The sequence below is a fragment of the Palaemon carinicauda genome, chromosome 18 (assembly GCF_036898095.1).
Source record: "Palaemon carinicauda isolate YSFRI2023 chromosome 18, ASM3689809v2, whole genome shotgun sequence".
NCBI classification, from domain to species: Eukaryota; Metazoa; Arthropoda; class Malacostraca; order Decapoda; family Palaemonidae; genus Palaemon; species Palaemon carinicauda.
The window spans coordinates 74,983,818-75,004,598 of record NC_090742.1 but is presented as its reverse complement, the minus strand read 5'-3'; the positions used below and the strand labels follow the sequence as shown (position 1 = coordinate 75,004,598).

Genomic DNA, 20,781 nt, shown 5'->3' with positions numbered 1-20,781 from the left:
CTAAGTTAAATATTGAAAAATAATAATTACTAAAATGCCATGATAGAAAGCACATGAAAATAATGTAAAGCAGTACAGTGGGTTACCTGGTGTGTTAGTCAACCACAGGTAGGTAATGAATAGCGAGTTGGTATAAGTCGACCCACCCTACGGCAGGAAGTATTCGCGGATTCTTGATTTTCGTGCCTGCTCTGTTACCTAACCACCTCCTGCATAAGTAGGGCTGACTATATATTCAAATTTTTCCATTTGTGCCCACATAAATACATTACTTCATCCTTTATGTAGGAGATTTCCTCGGTGGTGGGAAGTACAGTACATCTTCTAAGTTGACTGACTATGGTTCATGAACTATGGAAACTTTATTTTCATCGTCTAGGAGAGGAGTGAGAAAAGCTTACTCCATAAAACTCCTAATCAGCAACAAATGAAGGTGTTCAAGATTTTAGGGCCTTGGCCAATAATAGTTGAAGATAAAACCAGTACTTGGAATACAAAAGAAAGAACATCTCTCCCAACAAGAGAGAAGGACAAAGTCAAAGGTACTTATCATCCCAACAAGCCAAAGCAAGCACTTGATTAGGAAAAGAGTCTATTCTAACCTTGCATTTATTTTGGAACTGATGTAGTTTTTCATACAGGTACCACTGTGCATTAGTTACTGAAATCATTCAAATAGTCCCTAGTCTACGGTAAGCTCACATAACATGAATTAGAATAGCATATCCTTATTTACCATGCGAGTAGAGAGCAGCTTTGCTCTCCCTGCAATTCCCGCTCGCATTAATATTATTATTATTATCACTTGCTAAGCTAAAACCCTAGTTAGAAAAGCAGGATGCTATAAGTCCAGGGGCTCCAACAGAGAAAATAGTCCAGTGAGGAAAGGAAAAAAAGCAAAAATAAAATATCCTGGGAACAGTAACAATAAAACAAATATTTCCTATATTACCTATTTAACAAAATAAGAGGAAGAGAAATAAGATAGAATAGTGTGCCTGAGTGTACCCTCAAGTAAGAGAACTCTAATCCAAGATAGCGGAAGACCATGGTACAGAGGCTATGTCACAACGCAAGACTAGAGAACTATGGTTTAATTTTGGCGAGTAGAAGAGCTGCTTACCATAGCTAAAGTCTCTTCTACCCTTATCAAGAGGAAAGTGGCCACTGAACAATTACAGTGCAGTGGTTAACCCCTTGAGAGAGGAAGAATTGTTTGGTAATCTGTGGAGAATATGTAAAGAATAGGCCAGACTATTCGGTATATGTGTAGGCAAAGGGAAAAGGAACCGTAACCAGAGAGAAGGATCCAATGCAGCACTGTCTGGCCAGTCAAAGGACACCATAACTCTCTAGAGATAGTATCTCAATGGGTGGCTGGTGCCCTGGCCAACCTATTACCTACAAAATGGCACCACGGAGTGGTGTGTTCCAGTAACAAGAGCTCTACTGTACAGAGATTTTGGGTAAAATTAAGTTTCTGAATACAGTAATTGGTCAGGCAAGATCTTTTCCTGGGATTTTGAAATAAATTACACACAATTTTATCCTATAAAATTTCATGATAGGGTGGAAATGGCATGAAATGGGTGATCTGTCTGTAAATCTACATAGTAATACCCTTTACTTTACAAACACAACTAACCATATAAAGCAATGAAAATAAAATATAACGACAGACAGGACGTCCCACCCGCATAGAACACCTACAGTAAACTTTAACACCTAACCTAATCTACAAGCCATGTCCTTACTTACTTAGCTAACGGGGGCTAATGACCCCGAGACCCCTTTACACTGTCATATTCTTAGCAATAGGGTTGAGAATAAGGAAGGGTTGTCCCATAATACCTAAGTGAGATACGATGCATGGCCATCATCATACATACACCTCAAATACAATTATGGGTTTTATTATAGTTCCAGCCAGGGAAACCTTTGTTTAATAAAAATAATGTTTTTCCTATAAGAAAAATCATGGTTTCTTAGAAAATTACATTTATTTTTGGGGCTAATAAATAATTAGAGAGATTTGCCCTAATGCATCCACAGGACCCTTTGTATATTAGCGGCCAGTTCCTCCCACATGCATTGAAAGTAGACATCAACTAATGTAATCGTCCCCCCGTAACCTAACCTACAAGCCGTGTCCTTACCTACTTACCTAACAGGGGGGCTAATGACCGATTGCAACCCTCTATACTCTGCCATATTATTAGTCAGCCGTCATCATACATACACCCCTATCTGCCGCTAATGGGTAACACATAAATTTGTGATTGTCACATGAAAACAGCTTAGCCTACCAGTAGGCTTTGCAAAAGTCTATATCTATAGCATGCTTAGGTTATAGCCTATTTTTTTCTATAAGAAAAAGTAGTTGTTTACCTAGGTTACATTGCCCTGTAATACACTACAATAAAACCCTAAAGGGGTACCCCTGAGAGACCGTGCAAATCTGCCTTACTATAAAGAATTGACTATAGTAGACATAAAATCAGTTCATGGTAATATATGATATATTGTATGAGTTACCTTTCAGATGCCAGGTCATTAAACACGGTTATCACGTTCAAATAAATTATTTACGACTAAACTCACATAAGTAAATCAAATCTAGGTGTTCGTACTATCGTAGCTTAGTAGTAGTAGTAGTTAACAAATTTATACCTTGTATCAGCTCACAGGGAAACGCGTTCAATTCGCCTTCTAGTTACAGAGTTCAGACCAATCTAGCATTATTTGGGATATATGTATATAGAAATATTAAAGCAAGAAATAAAAATTATTCTTCTATTCCAGAAAATTTAACTGCAACATCAAGATGCAAACTTTGATTCTGAGTTTTCTTGATATTTTTTTTTTTAAAGCAACATATGTATAGCTCAAAATGTTCAAGGCACAGGTAACAGAAACTTTACTTTTTTATTTGAACTTCCAACTGCACTTATATAGTTTTATAGGGTCTTGAACTTTAAATTATAGTAGTATAAAATACTCAAATGCTACCAAATAAACCAGAATAGACACCTAGATAACACCGCATAGTGAATTTTACATTTTACATGTAGGCTAATCATTCACTCATTTGTTAAAATTATATATACACATTTTCACAGATCATTGCAGTTAATGCATAAAATACAACAACGCCTAGCTTGTATTTATTCATGTGCCACACTCAATTGTATTTTGTTTTTAAGTTTTAAGCTCTAATTTGATATGTAATTCATTGAATTCAAAAGAATTGTACAAGACGAATTTTATCATCTAAGATTTGGATATTTCATGCTACCTTGGATTAAAGAATCTAAATTTTTAATTCACTAGAAATAAGTAAAGGAGACTGGCTACTTATTGTTAAGGATAATACATCTATCTGTTATATGTGTACAATAGCCTAATACAAGCCCTTCACGTTAAGTATGGAAGACATGCCAAAATAGTCACAGATAACTATAGGATAGGTTTTATTATGTTTTCATTTCGCTAGCCTAAAATAGTAATTTTCCTTATGCCATGCTAGTTGAAAAAAAAAATCAAAATGGTCTTGTACTTAAATTGCCATTTATAGTAAAATTGAATAGTGTTCTGATGCCTGCCCATGATATAGGCAAAGCTTTACTCAAGTTAAAACTACATTAATAAAATTAAAAAATTAACTGTAATTAGACCAAAGTGTTGACAAAACTAGGTTTTGACTTACTATATTATCCAGCATTATGACCACCTAGTAATGCTTATTAGATTCATAATTCATGTACTTCCTGTCATGAAAGGATCAACTTTATTCACTATGAAACAAGTGACAGCCTCATCTTTAAGTTTCCTTCTACAAAGTTTTGCAAGAAAAGCAATTGCTATAATTTTTTTTTTCAGCAACATATGAATAAGACTAGAACTCAGTCTATTTTGATCACTTTTACTTATAGGTCACAAAGGAAGAGGCTACCCGAAACACAATAGAAAGCCAGCCATATAAACATGTCTAAAAAAACATATAAACATAAAATGCTGCATAAACATTATCCTCTACCTTACCCAAATCTTTGGTAGATATCTATGTAGCAATGCACATAGAATAACAATGACTAACTTATATATGGATAACGTGTTCACATATGAGTTGCAGTCTTTAGGAATATAATCACTGAGCACAGCATAACAAAAAATGTTTCTAAAACTAACACTACAGTATATAGTATATGCTATCATGTGAACTATCCAATCAAGCATCAGCAGCAAACAGAAGGGGATTATTCTGCCCAACATGTCAAAGTCGCCAGATTGGCAGATTTTTGCCAAACAGGTCGTTGTTTTATGCCATATCTAGTGGTGCTGTCCGAAGGCCTAAAGTCTTGTAGCATCTGAGAAGCCTGTTCAAATCTCTCATCTGGTGGAAGAGGAGTCTGAGAGGACACCAAGGCTCATGCAGTTCACTTGTGGCCCGAGCAGGATGAACTGGCAAATTGGCAGACTCGTCAGGTGCTGGTGATTACAGCAGGAGGATGGTTGTGGTCTAGACTGCATTAAGTCGTAAAGTGTTGATACTGTACTTGGCGACCGAGGAATCATAGGTACAGTATTGTTGGTGTACTTTGAGATGGAAGTGTAAGTGTCACTCTGCTTGACCCATCATTTAACAACAAAAACAGGCCATGATGATGGACTCCTGTTACTTGTCCAGTTTTGTCCCATTTTAGGGGATTCAGGCCAATCTGGTTTTGGATTCTCCATGGTCGCCAATTATAAGTGGTAGCAGTTGTCTTGTATGTTCCGACCTGCGCTCAGCTGCCTTCATACGTCGGTTCATAAGTGCTTCTTCACTGGCAGCTAAGGTCTCTCGCCAGGTTTCACGTGGTCTGTACTGACATGGGAAGGAAATCCTTATCAGACTTCTCAAAGACTCATTGGGCTGGAGAGAATTTGGTGTCTTTGTCTGGACAGTTTCTGTACTGGAAGATTGCTTGCTGGAAGGAGTCAGTGTCAAGGTCGCCATATGGTTCTGCATTGTCTGTAATGAGCCTTTTCATTGTCTTTACTCTGACCTCACCACAGCAATGGAAGACACCAGGTGACAGGCAATGATGTACAACCTAAGTTTTCAAGAAGTTACAGGTCCAGCAGCAGTGAACTCATGACCACCATCAGATGAAAGTTCATCAGGTATGCCTTACGTAACAAATGATCTGCAAAGGCTATCATTGAGCCCAGTGGAACTCTAAGATGTGCTTTCAAGAATGGGTATATTGGAGTATCTGTCAACAATGACGAGGTAGTTCACTCCTTTGTAATGGAAAAAGTCTGAACATACAGACTTGTGGGGGTAGGTGGAGAACTGGGGTGAGATGGTGCCATAAAATTGCAATGATTATAGCTGCTCCTGAGAACAGTGACTGCAAGGGCCAATCCAGGCCAGGAAAGACATCTCAGCTCTTGTGATCATTAAAGATTAAGCCTTGGTGGGCAGTGTGTAAGGGAGTCGAACAGTCTTGTCTGAGTGAAGGAGGTATCACAAAACTGTCTTTGAAGATTACTACTCTGTCCAATGTGTGTGTGGGTGGTCACGAAATTTATAGTACTGTATTCTTGGAGTGCTCATCAGTACTTGTTGTAATGTGAACCCTGTTCCAGGTTACAGACTGTGATGAGTTCAGAGTAGAGGGTACAACCAGGTGAACAGTGTCCTTGACATCATCCTGTTGGGCCACAATCCAGTTAATGTCTGAAAGAAAGGCATGCTATACATCAGTGTGAGGGAAGGGTGGTTTCCGATGTACCCTGTATCAGTCTGTGTGATGACAATGTATATCATCTAATAGGTGCATCTTGGGAGGATGACCCTTGCCAGATGGGCAACGGAAGATGGTGTCAGCAGCATGATATTTCACACCAGACACAGGGGTCATGTGGTATCTCCAAGATTTTGAGTCGAGTGTTGGATATATCATCAAGAGACCAATCCCTAAATAAATTGAGAAGTGGTTTATGGTCTACAGCAATAAGATCTTTACATCCCAGGACAAAGTATCCAGCCTTTTCCAACGCATCAACCACAGCTAGTGCTTCTCCCTCCACTGGGGCATAGCATGATTAAGCAGTGTGTGTGTGAAGCAACTGCCAGCAATTGTAATTTTCCAACATGACAGGCAGCAGATAGATCTGTCTTTGGGCAGGCACAGTGTTTTTGGAAGAGCCAGAATCCTATCCCAGCTTTGGACCAGTTAGTGGCAAGGCATGTTGGTTTGGTTTCATCAAAGTGACATACGCCCTCTTCAATCTTGCTCATGATTACTGATTTAGATTCTTGGAGTAGCTTGTCCAAGTCATCTTTCCATTGAAAGGGTGTCCCTGACATTAGAAAGTCATGGAAGGGTAGCAGTCATTCAGTCATTTTTAAGGCGTAGGACAATTGATTAATAAGTCCACAGCAGGATCGGATGTCAGTGATATTTCTCCATGTTGGAAAGTCTAGGATTGCCTGTAGGACCTCTCTAACACTTGTTAGTTGTGATCTAAAACACTGCAAACTCTACCTTCTCCTCGCCAAATATGAACTTGTCCAGATTCAATGTTTTTTCATTCCTACCACAAATGTCCAGCCAGTTGCATGCCTGGAAGAAGCTTTCCTCCAGATTGTTAGCCCAGAGGAGTGTCACATGCACTTGGTCTTATAGGTAGTAAGTTGGCCAGGCCACCAGCCACCCATTGAGATACTACCACTAAAGAGTTATGGGGTCCTTTGACGAGCTAGACAGTACTATATTAGATCCTTCTCTCTGGCTACGGTTCACTTTCTCTTTGCCTACACATACACCGAATAGTCTGGCCTATTCTTTACAGATTCTGCTCTGTCCTCATACACCTGACAACACTGAGATTACAAAACAATTCTTCTTCACCCACGGGGTTAACTACTGCACTGTAATTGTTCAGTGGCTACTTTCCGTTTGGTAAAGGTAGAAGACTCTTTAGCTATGGTAAGCAACTCTTCTAGGACACTCCAAAATCAAACCACTGTTCTCTAGTCTTGGGTAGTGCCATAGCTTCTGTACCATGGTCTTCCACCGTCTTGGGGTAGAGTTCCCTTGCTTGAGGGTACATTCGGGCACACTATTGTATCTTATTTCTTTTCCTCTTGTTTTGTTAAGTTTTTATAGTTTATATAGAAAATATCTATATTAATGTTGTTACTGTTCTTAAAATATTTTATTTTTCCTCGTTTCCTTTCCTCACTGAGCCATTTTCCCTGTTGAGGCCCTTGGGCTTATGGCATCCTGCTTTTCCAACAAGGGCATGGAGTATTCATCACCAGATGTAATGTATCTCTGAGGAGCAGTGCAATTATGGTATCTGCCCCATTAGGCGATGAAGGTGATAAAGTGTCTGTCTTTTCTGAGAGCGATGCTATGATACCCATTCCAAGCATCAAATGCTGACTTCACTGTTCCATGTAGTACCGATCTTGCTTGGTGAAAAGGGGACAGTATGGAGGGTTTCCCAGGTGCCGTGCATGTTCAGGGGTTGCAAATTCACAGTGCGCTTTAGTTTGCCATTTTTCTTGGAGCAGACAACTGTTGCTGTGGCACCATTTCACTGGTTCAATTACACCTAATCGAACATCTTGATCCAGCCCCACCTTTACATTGTCTCACTATTGAATAGGTACTGGGACTGGAATGTGGACAGTGGACCGCTACAGGGGTGGCATCTGGGTCCACTATGTTGAAGCGGTGCCCCCTCCATCATGGGTAATGGCTGGTGTTCACTTGTATTAAAAGTGCTTGACTTATAGTGGTCAAGTAGGACCTGACAGTTTCTCTCAGTTCCCCTTCGTTGCTGGGAATGGAAGACTACAGTACTCGGAAGAGGAAGAGGCATTTTGTGGCGAGACCAGTCATTGTTGTCCCTTATGTGTGGAGCGTAACTTGTGGTATCAGCAGTTTGGTGGCTTTACACTTCACCAATTGTTGGAAAGGTGTCATTTATAATTCTGAGGCTATATAGGCCTCCCTGCTGAGGAATAGCTTATCAGAGTTGTCAGTAACTTAATTTGTTTGACAGGTCTCAATTATGGTACCTTTACGACTTCTGCCAGAGAACTGGATGACGACCAAACCATTGATGGGATTGCCCGTGTTGTTCACTGCATGCATCTTCAATGTGACTGAGATGATATCATTCTTCCTCAAGGCCAGTTGACGGACGACTTTGATGCTTGCTAGGCAACTTTGGTAGCCGGTCAGCAATACAGGATATGAAGACATTGCTTGGTTCTAAGGTGACAGTGAAGCCTAGCTTTTCCAATCTTTGCAGAGAGCCCTCACAGTAAAGTGAACAAATGGCTGAAGCTTGGAGGCACGTTTCACCAATGCACAGTATTCGAGAGCTGATTGTAGACATGACTTTCAATGGTTAAGGCTCTACTACTACATTGATGACTGTAGGCTGTTATTGTGCAGAGGGAAACAAAGAACCCTCATACTCATCAGATGGTTATACCTGAGTCCAATTTTGCTGTTTTTGGCTCAGCACACTTTTCCAGTGATGCATTTTGTCAAAGTGTTTACATGTGGGGCCATGGGCTGCACAATCCCTTTCCCTCATTTTCGGGGGCGAGTGATGTCCATGTCCCATTTTGCCACAGTAAGAACACATACTTATCTGTCTTTCTTTGGTCATGCCAGAAGTGATCTTTGAAAGCATAATTTCTTCATGTTTATTCCTGGTTCAGGGGTAATCCAGAGAAGGCTAGGCTACTTGCCTATAGAGAGAATGATGACACTTATGCCACTCCAGCCAAAGGAGACAGATCCTTTCAATTTTTCTAGGAAACATTTTTTATTAATTTTTAACAAAACTTGCTGAATAAATTTTCTATTTTTAATCATTTCAATAGATAAAAAAAGGAAATCTTGTCTTGCGATAATGTTATAAGCTGGTAAACCCCAGGCTTATGATTAAACATTGCAAAGCTCTGGATGTTTTTACAGATCCAAGCAATTTCCTGATTAGCTTAGATCTTTGAAGGATTATTAACCTTAACATATCTCTATAAAAGGTTAAATTTTCTGACAACCAAAATAAATTTTCTGTTGATATGTGCAATACAGTTTTTGAAAATTTAACACTTTCAATCCAACAAGAAACGGCTTATGTTCGAATAAATATATTCATTGCCACACAATTCCTTTTACTCGATGATATCTTAAAAAGTTCCAAATTGTACATCTTGATGCTAATAAAAAATCCAGTATAAGGCATATAATTTTATCCAAAAATAGCTAATGAAGTGAAAAAGGTGATACAAAGGTAAGCAATAACACCACTAATCAAACGCTACCAGTCACAAGCTTGTCCAAGCAATGAATCATGGTTTATAACTTTTCATCTACAGAAATGCTCTTCCCAGAGAGAAAAAAAAAATGGGCTCATCTTCTTTCAGATGTGACTCAGTCTCTAAAGTGGCTATGTTGCAATTGGTAACTCACAAATAAGGTATTTCTAAAAAATAAAAAAAGCTGCTCAAGAATTTCCACTGGAAAAATGAAACTCTGATGCACTTACAACATCTTATTTACAGTTTTCCTACATTTTATAAAAACTTATAATAAATACCCTTATTTATTGTCAAAACAATTATAACAGTTCACTTTGTATCTATGATGTTTAAATATATTAAAAATATTTTAAATATACTACAACTAATAGCTTTTCATACTACACTATTAAAAATGCAATATACAGTAATATACATTAATGACAAAAATATATTCATGGGAGACTTCTAAAGCATTAACCATATACACTACAAGTTTCTCATGAGATAATCATGGAGTTTTATCAACATCCATTACCATTATGGAAACAACCTCGATTCATTAAAGCAAATGAAATGCAGATAAGAAATTCAAGATGGGATCTGCTTGCATGAATTGTCACTTCTTCATCTCTAAATTCAAAATAAAGACAAAACAAATACATTAACTGCTTAATATTACTGAAAGCTAACAAGAAGTAAAGTACAGTATATAGTCATACACAAAAATTTCAACCTCAAGCACTTACCTTGAAAAAAAAATCTGACATATAGGTACAATATGCTAATTGAAAACACAATAATAGAAGATATAACCTTGAATAATACTGGCTCATGTATCAATCTAAACTGTAATTTACAGCCTCACAAAACCAAGTTCTGATTAAGCTACTTCCCTAGCTTGCATATCCCTGAGAACTAAATAGCTGCAAAAACAAAAATCGTGATGCATACGTTTTTTTTTTTAAATCATGACTCTGCGCTGACAACATAGTTTCTAATTGTGAAAGAGGGATCAGTAAGTAGGTAGGCAGGACCCAAGTACTTTCATATCACCAAAAGTGAGATAGCAGTTTTAACTAGGGAATGCCAATACAGTGTTTAGTTTAAAAAGAGTACCCATATCCCATTACTGACCTGTTTCTAACCCCATTTCTGTTTGAAATAGTATAAGTCTCCTAACTTTACTCTTGGTGAAGGCACCCTCCCTATGTATTTATTATAAACTGGTATATCAAACCACTAGGTGCTATTTCTATGTTAATTAGGCTATCCAGAAATGTTATCAAATATGATACAATTACTGTAAAAGAGAATACGTAGCTTAAAAAAATTGGAATGGGATGGCAGAATGGGATGAAGTAAAAGGTATTAATCAATGCAGTTGGGGCTGATAGTATGCTACTAATAGCATACTGTACTGTGTTCAATAATAGTACTGTAGTAAGTGATTTGGGGCATAGAGCAGGTAAGGGGGCTGGGTAGGCCATTTAGCAGAGATCCAAACAGAGGAAAACCTAGTAGTTGCATAATGTAGTGAAAATTGAAAGAGGTTGGAAAGCATGGTACAAGAAATGGAGTAGTAACAAATAAACTAAAAGACTAAAAGGTGGGTGCAGTTAGGGTCTGAAGAGAGGCTGCAATGATCCTTCAGTAATGCCTAGGCGTTCAGTGTGCTAATTAAGTTAGAATAAAGAAAGACAAACACAACTAATAGAGGAATTCCCTTAAAAAAAAAAAAAAGTCCTTTATGAAAAAACTAGCCTTAATGACAATCTTTTCTGTGTTAAAACACTGGCTCTCATAATCAAATTTCTATCTGGTACCAAATCTCAATTTGTTACAAAGCAGTGCTCTGTGCTTGCTACGGTAACAACAAACAAAATTCTATTTCTATCCTTCTATTCTGACCAATAATGGTCATAGGCTATACCACAGTCTCTGTCATGAAGTTCACGTGGTTCTTGCTTTCTTAAAAAAATGTAAATTTATGCTAGTTAATTCTATTCTGGGATTAGACCCTACTTTTCTCACTCTTTCAATATTCTTTAAGGTCTGGACGAGACATGGTAAGTTTGACATCATAAATTATTCAAGGAAAGTGACATTATAAATATACTTGATTTTGGAAGGCTATTCATCAAAAGGCTAATATTTATTAATCATATTGTACATCAATGCATACACAAAAAATGTATTCTTGATATCAACATTCTTTACTCATATCAGAAAATCAACATTAAACAAAATGTGTAATGTCCTTGAAAATAAACAAGAGAACAAAGGAAGTATACCATCACTTTCATTCTCTACACACTTATTCATTTGACTGCTCTTCAATCATCAGTTTTAATTTATATATAACAAAAATACATATCTTTGAACAAAAAACAATAGGTAAAAGACAATCACCATGATGTATAATTTTAGTTTATAGTTAGGAAAAATACAAATTACTTTTTAAATTTACGATTATTTTTCAATATTGCAAGGGTAACTGAATTTGCGCATAAATAAGGAAGACATCCATACATTAAAGAATATTCCCAATAGCAAATAAAAAATTAAGTTACTGGCTGTCATATATATAGGAGTCCAATAGGTTAATTCGTGGCTCAATGAAAGCACTAGTTTACAATAAATTATACTGTATTCCAAATAATGTATCCACAAATTTTTGTGCCTTGATGTGTTATGTTCAGATATAGAGTTTTGGAAGGTAGTTATAAGGTCTATAAATACAAAGTAAATTAAATTATACTCTGAATGCACAAAATAATTACCATCTAACATTTGCCTTATATTCATCACTGATTGATAGTCTCTTAACAGATTCATAACCAAGAATGATCATAAATGAAAATATACAGGATTGAAACATTCTAGGGGATAAACCTTTGGTAAAAATTCTAATTTGTTCCTCTTGCCACAAAAGACGAAAAGTGTGACCAAATCCTCCCGTTCGGTGCACCTGTAAAAATATATTTGGTAAAGAAATATGGTTTATAACATCTAACATACATTACTGAGACTATAGAAATATACTATGATTATCATTACAAGCTAGCTGCAACCCTATTTGGAAAAGCAGGATACTATAAGCCAGAGGTACACTAGAACAGGGAAAAATTGCCCAGTGAGGAAAGAAAACAAGGAAATAAATAAACTAGAGTACATACTTGTACTGTATATGAGAATTAACAAATAACGAACAAAATATCTTAAGATCAATAACAACGTTAAAATAGATCTTTCTTATATAACCTATGAAGAGAGACATATGTCTGCCTGTTCAACATAAAACCATTCGCTGTAAGTTTGAACTTCTGGAGTTCCACGATTCAACTGCCTGATTAGGAAGATCACTCCACAATCTGGTCAAAGCTCGAATAAAGCTTCTAGAATACTGTGTAGTATTGAGCCTTATAATGGCAAAGGGCAGACTGTTAGAATTAACTGCATATCTAGTAATACATACAAGATGGTATAGTCTGGGAAGATATGAATACAAAGGATGGTCAGAATCAAGAAAAATCTTATGCAATATGCATAAAGAATTAAATGAACGAGTGCCAGAAATTATCTATATCAGGAATAGGAAAATGATATTTTGATTATAAAATAAATTTTTGAATATACTTACCCGGTGAATATATAATAGCTGACGTCTCGGACGGCTCGACAGAAAAACACAAAAACTCGCGAGCGATCGCCATGAAGGTTGCGGGTGTGCCCACCAGCGCCAACTATCGGCCAGATACCGCATATACATGTAAACAGCTCCAGTTCTTCTCATCCCGCTGGGTCTCTATCGGGGAGGAAGGGGGGGCCTTTAATTTATATATTCACCGGGTAAGTATATTCAAAAATTTATTTTATAATCAAAATATCATTTTTAAATATTAAACTTAGCCGGTGAATATATAATAGCTGATTCACACCCATGGTGGTGGGTAGAGACCAGTATTAATACAGTTTACGGCGTATATGCTTAGAGTTTTTGACAGTTATATCATAACATAACCCAAATAAATATAGGTACCTGGTAAGGAAGCTGACTTTGACGATTACTCTGCCTTGTTAGTCTGCTTTCCTCACGAAGCCCAACCATCCTCTTAGGATGCTGAAAGACTCCCAGGAGCTGAAGTATCAAGGGCGGCAACCCATACAACAGGACCTCATCAAACCCCTAATCTGGGCGCTCTCAAGAAATGACATTTGACCACCCGCCAAATCAACCAGGATTCGAAAGGCTTCTTAGCCTTCCGTACAACCCAAAAACAAGATTAAAAACATTTCAAGAGACAGATTAAAAGGATATTGGAATTAAGGGAATGTAGTGGTAGAACCCTCACCCACTACTGCACTCGCTGCAACGAATGGACCCAGTGTGTAGCAGTCCTCATAAAGAGTCTGGACATCTTTTTAAGTAAAATGACGCGAATACCGACTTGCTTCTCCAAAAGGTCGCGTCCATAATACTTCGCAGAGATCTATTTTGCTTAAAGGCCACGGAAGTTGCTATAGCTCTTACTTCGTGTGTCTTAACCTTAAGCAAGCAACGGTCTTTTTCACTCAAGTGAGAATGAGCCTCTCGGATTAAAAATCTGATAAAATATGACAAAGCATTCTTTGACATAGGTAATGATGGCTTCTTAACTGAGCACCATAAGGCCTCAGATCCACCTCGTAAGGACTTAGTACGAGCTAAGTAGAACTTAAGAGCTCTAACTGGACACAGTACTCTTTCAAATTCGTTGCCTACGATCTCTGACAGGCAAGGTATATCAAATGACTTGGGCCAAGGACGAGAAAGCAGTTCATTTTTGGGCAGGAAACCAAGCTGAAGTGAACATGTGGCTTTATCTGTGGAAAAGCCGATGTTCTTACTGAAGGCATGAATCTCACTGACCCTTTTAGCCGAAGCCAAGCACACTAAGAAAAGTGTCTTGAGGGTGAGATCCTTCAGGGAGGCTGAATGTAATGGCTCAAACCTGTCTGACATCAGGAACCTTAGGACCACGTCTAAGTTCCATCCAGGAGTTGCCATACGACGTTCCTTAGAGGTCTCGAAAGACTTAAGGAGATCTTGGAGATCTTTATTATTGGAAAGATCTAAGCCTCTATGTCAAAAGACCGAAGCCAACATGCTCCTGTAGCCCTTAATAGTGGGTGCTGAGAGGGAGCGAACCTTTCTCAGATGTAAGAGAAAATCTGCGATTTGGGCTACAGAGGTACTGGAAGAGGACACAGATGCTGACTTGCACCAGTCTCGGAAGACTTCCCACTTCGACTGGTATACTTTGATGGTAGAAGCTCTCCTAGCTCTCGCAATCGCTCTGGCTGCCTCCTTCGAAAAGCCTCGAGCTCTTGAGTGTCTTTCGATAGTCTGAAGGCAGTCAGACGAAGCGCGGGGAGGCTTTGATGAAGATCCTTTACGTGGGGCTGTCGTAAGAGATCTACCCTTAGAGGAAGACTCCTGGGAATGTCTACCAGCCATTGAAGTACCTCTGTGAACCACTCTCTCGCGGGCCAGAGGGGAGCAACCAACGTCAACCTTGTCCCTTCGTGAGAGGCGAACTTCTGCAGTACCTTGTTGACTATCTTGAATGGTGGGAATGCATACAAGTCCAGGTGAGACCAGTCCAGTAGAAACGCGTCTATGTGGATCGCCTCTGGATCTGGGACTGGCGAGCAATAGATTGGGAGCCTTTTGGTCAACGAGGTGGCAAAGAGGTCTATGGTGGGTTGACCCAAGTCGCCCAAAGACTCTTGCACACGTCCTTGTGGAGGGTCCTTTCCGTGGGGATCACCTGACCTCTCCGACTGAGACAGTCTGCCAAGACGTTCAAGTCCCCCTGGATGAATCTTGTCAACAGGGAGATGCCTCGATTTTTTTACCATATGAGGAGGTCCCTTGCGATCACGTACAGCGTGTGGGAGTGAGTGCCTCCTTGCTTGGAGATGTACGCCAAAGCTGTGTTGTTGTCTGAATTGACCTCTACCACTTTGTTTCGAAGAATGCTCTCGAAATTCATCAAGGCTAAGTGGACTGCTAATAGCTCCTTGCCGTTGAAGTGCATGCTCTTCTGAACTGAGGTCCAAAGACCCGAGCATTCCCGACCATCCAGAGTCGCACCCCAACCCAAATCCGACGCGTCTGAGAACAACACGTGGTTTGGGTTCTTGACTGCTAGGGACAGACCCTCTCTCAGACTGATGTTGCTGTCCCACCAGTTCAGGCATGCTTTTACTGGTTCGGAGACCGGGATTGATACAGCCTCTAAAGTCTTGCTCTTGTTCCAGTGAGAGTCTAGATGGAACTGGAGAGGGCGAAGGTGAAGTCTCCCTAGCGAGACAAACTGCTCCAGGGATGACAGAGTTCCTACGAGACTCATCCAACTTCTTACTGAACAACGTTCTCTTTTCAGCATGAGTCGGACTTTGAGCAGGGCTTGTTCTATTCGGGTGACAGACGGAAAAGCCCGAAAAACTAGACTGCGAATCTCCATCCCCAAATATAGAATCGTCTGGGATGGAATCAGTTGGGACTTTTCTAAGTTGACCAAAAGTCCCAACTCCTTTGCCAGACCCAACGTCCAGTGTAGATCCTGCAGACAGCGATGACTGGACGATGCTCTGAGAAGCCAGTCGTCCAAGTACAGGGAGGCTCGAATTCCCGATAAATGAAGGAATTTTGCCACATTCCTCATGAGCCTCGTAAACACGAGAGGAGCAGGACTGAGGCCGAAGCACAGTGCTCGAAACTGGTACACCACATTCCTGTAAACAAACCTCAGAAACGGTTGGGAATCCGGGTGTATAGGAATGTGGAAGTACGCATCTCGCAGGTCGAGAGAGACCATCCAGTCTCCCTCTCTGACCGCTGCTAAGACGGACTTCGTGGTCTCCATCGTAAATTTTGTTTTCGTAACAAAAACGTTGAGCGCACTGACGTCTAGCACTGGCCTCCAACCTCCTGTATGCTTTGGGACTAGGAAGAGACGGTTGTAAAACCCCGGTGATTGAAGGTCCGAGACTTTCACCACCGCTCCCTTCTCTAGCAACAGAGACACTTCGTGATGTAGAGCTTGTCTCTTTGACTCCTCTCGATACCTGGGAGAGAGGTCTATGGGAACTGTTACTAGAGGAGGTCTGCGTACAAAAGGTATTTTGTACCCCTCCTTGAGCAACAGAACAGACTCTTGGTCTGCACCCCTCTTCTCCCAGGCCTGCCAGAAGTTGTTCAGTCTGGCCCCTACCGCTGTCTGAGGACGTGGGCAGTCAGACTCTGCCACGGGAGGACTTGGCTCTTCTCCTCTTACCTCTCTTTCCCTCGGCACGAGAGCCTCCCCTGCTGGGAGCTCTGCCACGAAAGGGCGGGATAAACCTAGACGCAGGAGTCTCGATTCTGGGTCTCACAACAAAGGATGAAGAAGGAGCTCCCTTGCGAGCAGAAGAAGCCATCAGGTCATGTGTGTCCTTCTGCACAAGCGAAGCAGCAATGTCCTTAATCAGCTGTTGTGGAAACAAGGCAGCCGATAAGGGAGCAAAGAGCAGTTCCGATCTTTGACAGGGAGTAACTCCTGCTGAAAGGAAAGAGCAAAGGGTTTCTCTCTTCTTCAAGACTCCCGACGTAAAGGTGGAGGCGAGCTCATTGGAGCCATCGCGGATGGCTTTGTCCATACAAGACATAATAAGTAAGGATACATCTTGGTCAGCAGACGAGATCTTCCTACTTAATGCTCCTAGAGACCAATCTAGAAAGTTAAAAACTTCAAAGGCCCTGTATACGCCTTTAAGGAGATGGTCAAGGTCCGAGGAGGACCAACAAATTTTCGAGCGTCTCATGGCCAGGCGACGGGGAGAGTCTACGAGGCTTGAGAAGTCACCCTGGGCAGAGGCAGGGACTCCCAAGCCGAGAACTTCTCCCGTGTCATACCAGACGCTCGATCTAGAAGCTAGCTTAAAAGGTGGGAAGGCAAAGGCCGTCTTCCCCAAACTCCTCCTGGTAACCAACCAGTCGCCTAGAAGACGTAAAGCCCTCTTAGAAGAGCGAGAAAGCACTAGCTTAGTAAAGGCAGGCTTGGTAGCAGCTAAGCCTAGCGCAAACTCAGACGGAGGCGAACGAGGAGCAACAGTAACAAAATGATCTGGGAAAAGATCCTTGAAAATCATCATGATTTTCTTAAAATCCATCGAAGGTTGTACAGCCTTAGGTTCTTCTACATCAGATAAAACGTCCAAAGGATTATCATTAGGAGGAGGATCAGCAACGTCCTCATCTGAAGGAACCTCGTCCGACAACTGATGAGTCTCAAGCAAGGGAGAGACCTGCCTTGGTGGCAATGCTTGACAAGCAGAGTCCACACGCAAAGGAGCATCAGTAGCAGTCCAGGACGCTACGTCATGTAACTGCTTAACGGACTGACTAGCAACAACAACAGGAGCGGGAGGACGCTCGACGTCAAGTCGAGACTGCCTTGACTGCCTAGATTGAGCAGTTAAAACAACTCTTGACTGCGGTGCTTGACGCTCAACGTCAAAACAAGTCAACTTAGCTGGTTGGTGAACGTCCTGAACGTCAACACGAGCATGCGGCAGCGGCTGAACGTCCACAAGCGGCTGAAAGTCAACACGGGACTGCATCGAGTGAGGCTCTAAGTCACGTGACTGACGTGACTTTGTAACGTCAACGTCAACAGGACGAGCAAAGGCTCGTTTGGGCGGCTGACGGCCAGGATCTCGATCAGCGTAACGGCGAGGATCATCGTGAACCTGCTCAGCAGTATACTCCTCCATAAGGGAGGCAAGCTTACAGTATTCTGCATATCCTGCAGGACAACCCATTTAGGATCAACGGGAGTGGGTACGGGTCGAGACGATGGTACCGTCTGTGACTGCAAAACATTGCCTAAACTAACTCTCTCGGAGCCCGTGTTACGCTTCTGTTTAGGCGGCGAGCAGTCTTCCGATGACTGCACAGGGTCAGAGCTGTCCCAATGGCTACAACCAGGACGCTGGACCTGTCCTGAAGGGACTGACTTCCGCTTTAAGGGTCTCGAAACCTTGCTCCACGGTTTCTTACGCGAGAAGCCTTCGGATGACGAGGAGAAAACCGCCTCGCTCGTCTTATGGTAGGGGCGGTCTTGACGAGACACGCCCGAAACCATAGAGGGAACGTCTGTTCGTTGGTTAAAGCCTCTCGTCCCCATAAGTCCTACGACATTACTTCTCCCTGGTGCATGGGAGCTTGCAAGAGGTCTCGGACTAGGCGAACGACAAGCACGAACAGACGAACCCTCGGTCGCAACACTGATAACACTTTGCGCACTAATCACTTTATCCCCACGATTTTCTAATGTGGCACTCTGACACTTTAACACTTTTACATCCGCCATGAGTTGATTACGGTCCGTAGCCAAAGATTCAACTCTCTCGCCCAACGCTTGAATGTGCCATTCAAGCGTTGATGGTTCATGAGTGCTAGTAGAAGGTTCAGGCACAACTACTACTGGGGAAGGATTAGGTTCAGGGGCATGGGAGGAGGAAAATTCTAACGATCTAGAGGAACTTCTCCTCACCCTATCTCTCTCTAGCTTACGAGAATACTTATCAAACTCTAGCCAGTCGAATTCCGAAAGTACCACGCACTCATCACACCGATCTCCTAATTGACAGGTTTTACAACGGCAATTAGAACACACGGTATGTGGGTCGAGAGAGGCCTTTGGAAGACGTTTGTTACAATCCCTAGCATTACATTTACGAAATTTAGGAATTGGAGAAGGGTCAGCCATTTTGAAAAGTCAAAGAAAATCCAAAAACAATCCAAAGTCATCAACAATAAAATCTATCCAAAAAAGAGTTCAAGAGTTTTAATTGAAGATAAAAACACCTGCACTGCGAAAGCTCAAAACCAAAAAGAAGTACTTCACCAAGAATGACGAAAAACTCCAGGTCAACAGCGAGTAATGGAATCAACTTGTTGACAAGACCGACAGAGAAGAACTGGAGCTGTTTACATGTATATGCGGTATCTGGCCGATAGTTGGCGCTGGTGGGCACACCCGCAACCTTCATGGCGATCGCTCGCGAGTTTTTGTGTTTTTCTGTCGAGCCGTCCGAGACGTCAGCTATTATATATTCACCGGCTAAGTTTAATATTTAAAATTTAATAGACAGCAAGTTTTTGTTTAACAAATTAAGACGAGATTCAGCAGCTGAAGACCACACAGGAGAACATTACTAAAACTAGACAGAATAAAAGAATTAAAATATATCTTCAGAATAGATTGATCACCGAAAATCTTAAACGACTTTCTCAATAAGCTAATTTTTTTTGTCCAAAAGAAGAAACAGGCTGAATGTGTTTCTGTAAAGTAAATTTGCAATCAAGAAACAAACCTAAAGTTTTAGGTCATATAAAGATAAAGAAACTTTATCAATGCAGATATCTAGAGGTTGAGAAGCCACTCCTAAACCTGCTTTGCAGAGATCTCGAGGTTGAGGAGCCACTCCTAAACCTGCTTACAATCATACTTTGAGTTTTGTTAGGAATTTGAGCCATGGGCCAGGCAAGCCCACTAATTTTAGCTAGATCTATTTCTACTAGAACACCCTTTCCTGAAATGGACGATCCAGTGAAAAAGATGTTGTTATGTTATGCATAGCTGAAGAGGGGTATTGGTGCCTCTATTAGAGGGGCAATTGTCATTGAGACAATAGATGATTTTCAAACATTGGGTAGTGATCATATATTACCTACATTCCTTAAGCTTAGGCTGTACTGTAATACTGTATATCCACATTGCCATGTCCTTTTATTTGCTTTGGAGTATACTGTATTTCAGACAAATTTCTTTTACTTTTACTATTTTCTGTATTTTCAAAAGGTGTATTAGACCAGCACTAGCTTAATTAGTGTAAATGTTGCTTAATGGATTAAAAGACACTAACATACAAGAATTGACTACCAGTAGTTTGGAAGCAGCTCTTGTTACTACCTGGCTGAGCAGAATAAACCAAGCTGGTATCACCATCTGGTGACATCTCAAGAGACTTTGGGACTATCATTCTTTCATGCTAAAATATTAATTTTATCACTTCTTTCATGATGTTATCTTAAAGAAATTGAGCAAATCAATTTAGGGGAAAGATTCACTAAAATATTAATATTGTGACATTTGGAAATAGCTTTCACTCATCAACAAATCTGCATCAAGTCCTAATCCTCATTTTTTTATGGCATATTGGTGTCTAGTACTTTGCCCCTTCTTTCGTATCTATATTCTTGATGTTTGTTAACTATAGCGTAAATTGTATACAGTATACTGCTGTTCTTTCCAAGGTTTGCTAACCTATGTCCAGATAATTCGGCTATGTAATCTATTTTGCTCTACTATATTATACCATTCACTTATTGACCCTTTTACCCCCAAAGGACGTACTGGTATGTTTCA

General features: G+C 40.5%; 1 protein-coding gene across 7 annotated transcripts in view; it reads right to left on the bottom strand.

Moving 5' to 3' along the window:
• Positions 1-8,869: 8,869 nt before the first annotated feature.
• LOC137657900 (solute carrier family 25 member 44) overlaps positions 8,870-20,781 on the bottom strand; it is a 43,086-nt gene continuing 31,174 nt past the window's right edge. For all 7 annotated transcript variants that reach the window (XM_068392539.1, XM_068392537.1, XM_068392536.1 and 4 more), the window contains exon 6: positions 8,870-12,290. In XM_068392539.1, the coding sequence (XP_068248640.1) occupies positions 12,099-12,290 (192 nt within the window). In that variant the 3' untranslated portion in view covers positions 8,870-12,098. The remainder of the gene's footprint in view (positions 12,291-20,781) is intronic.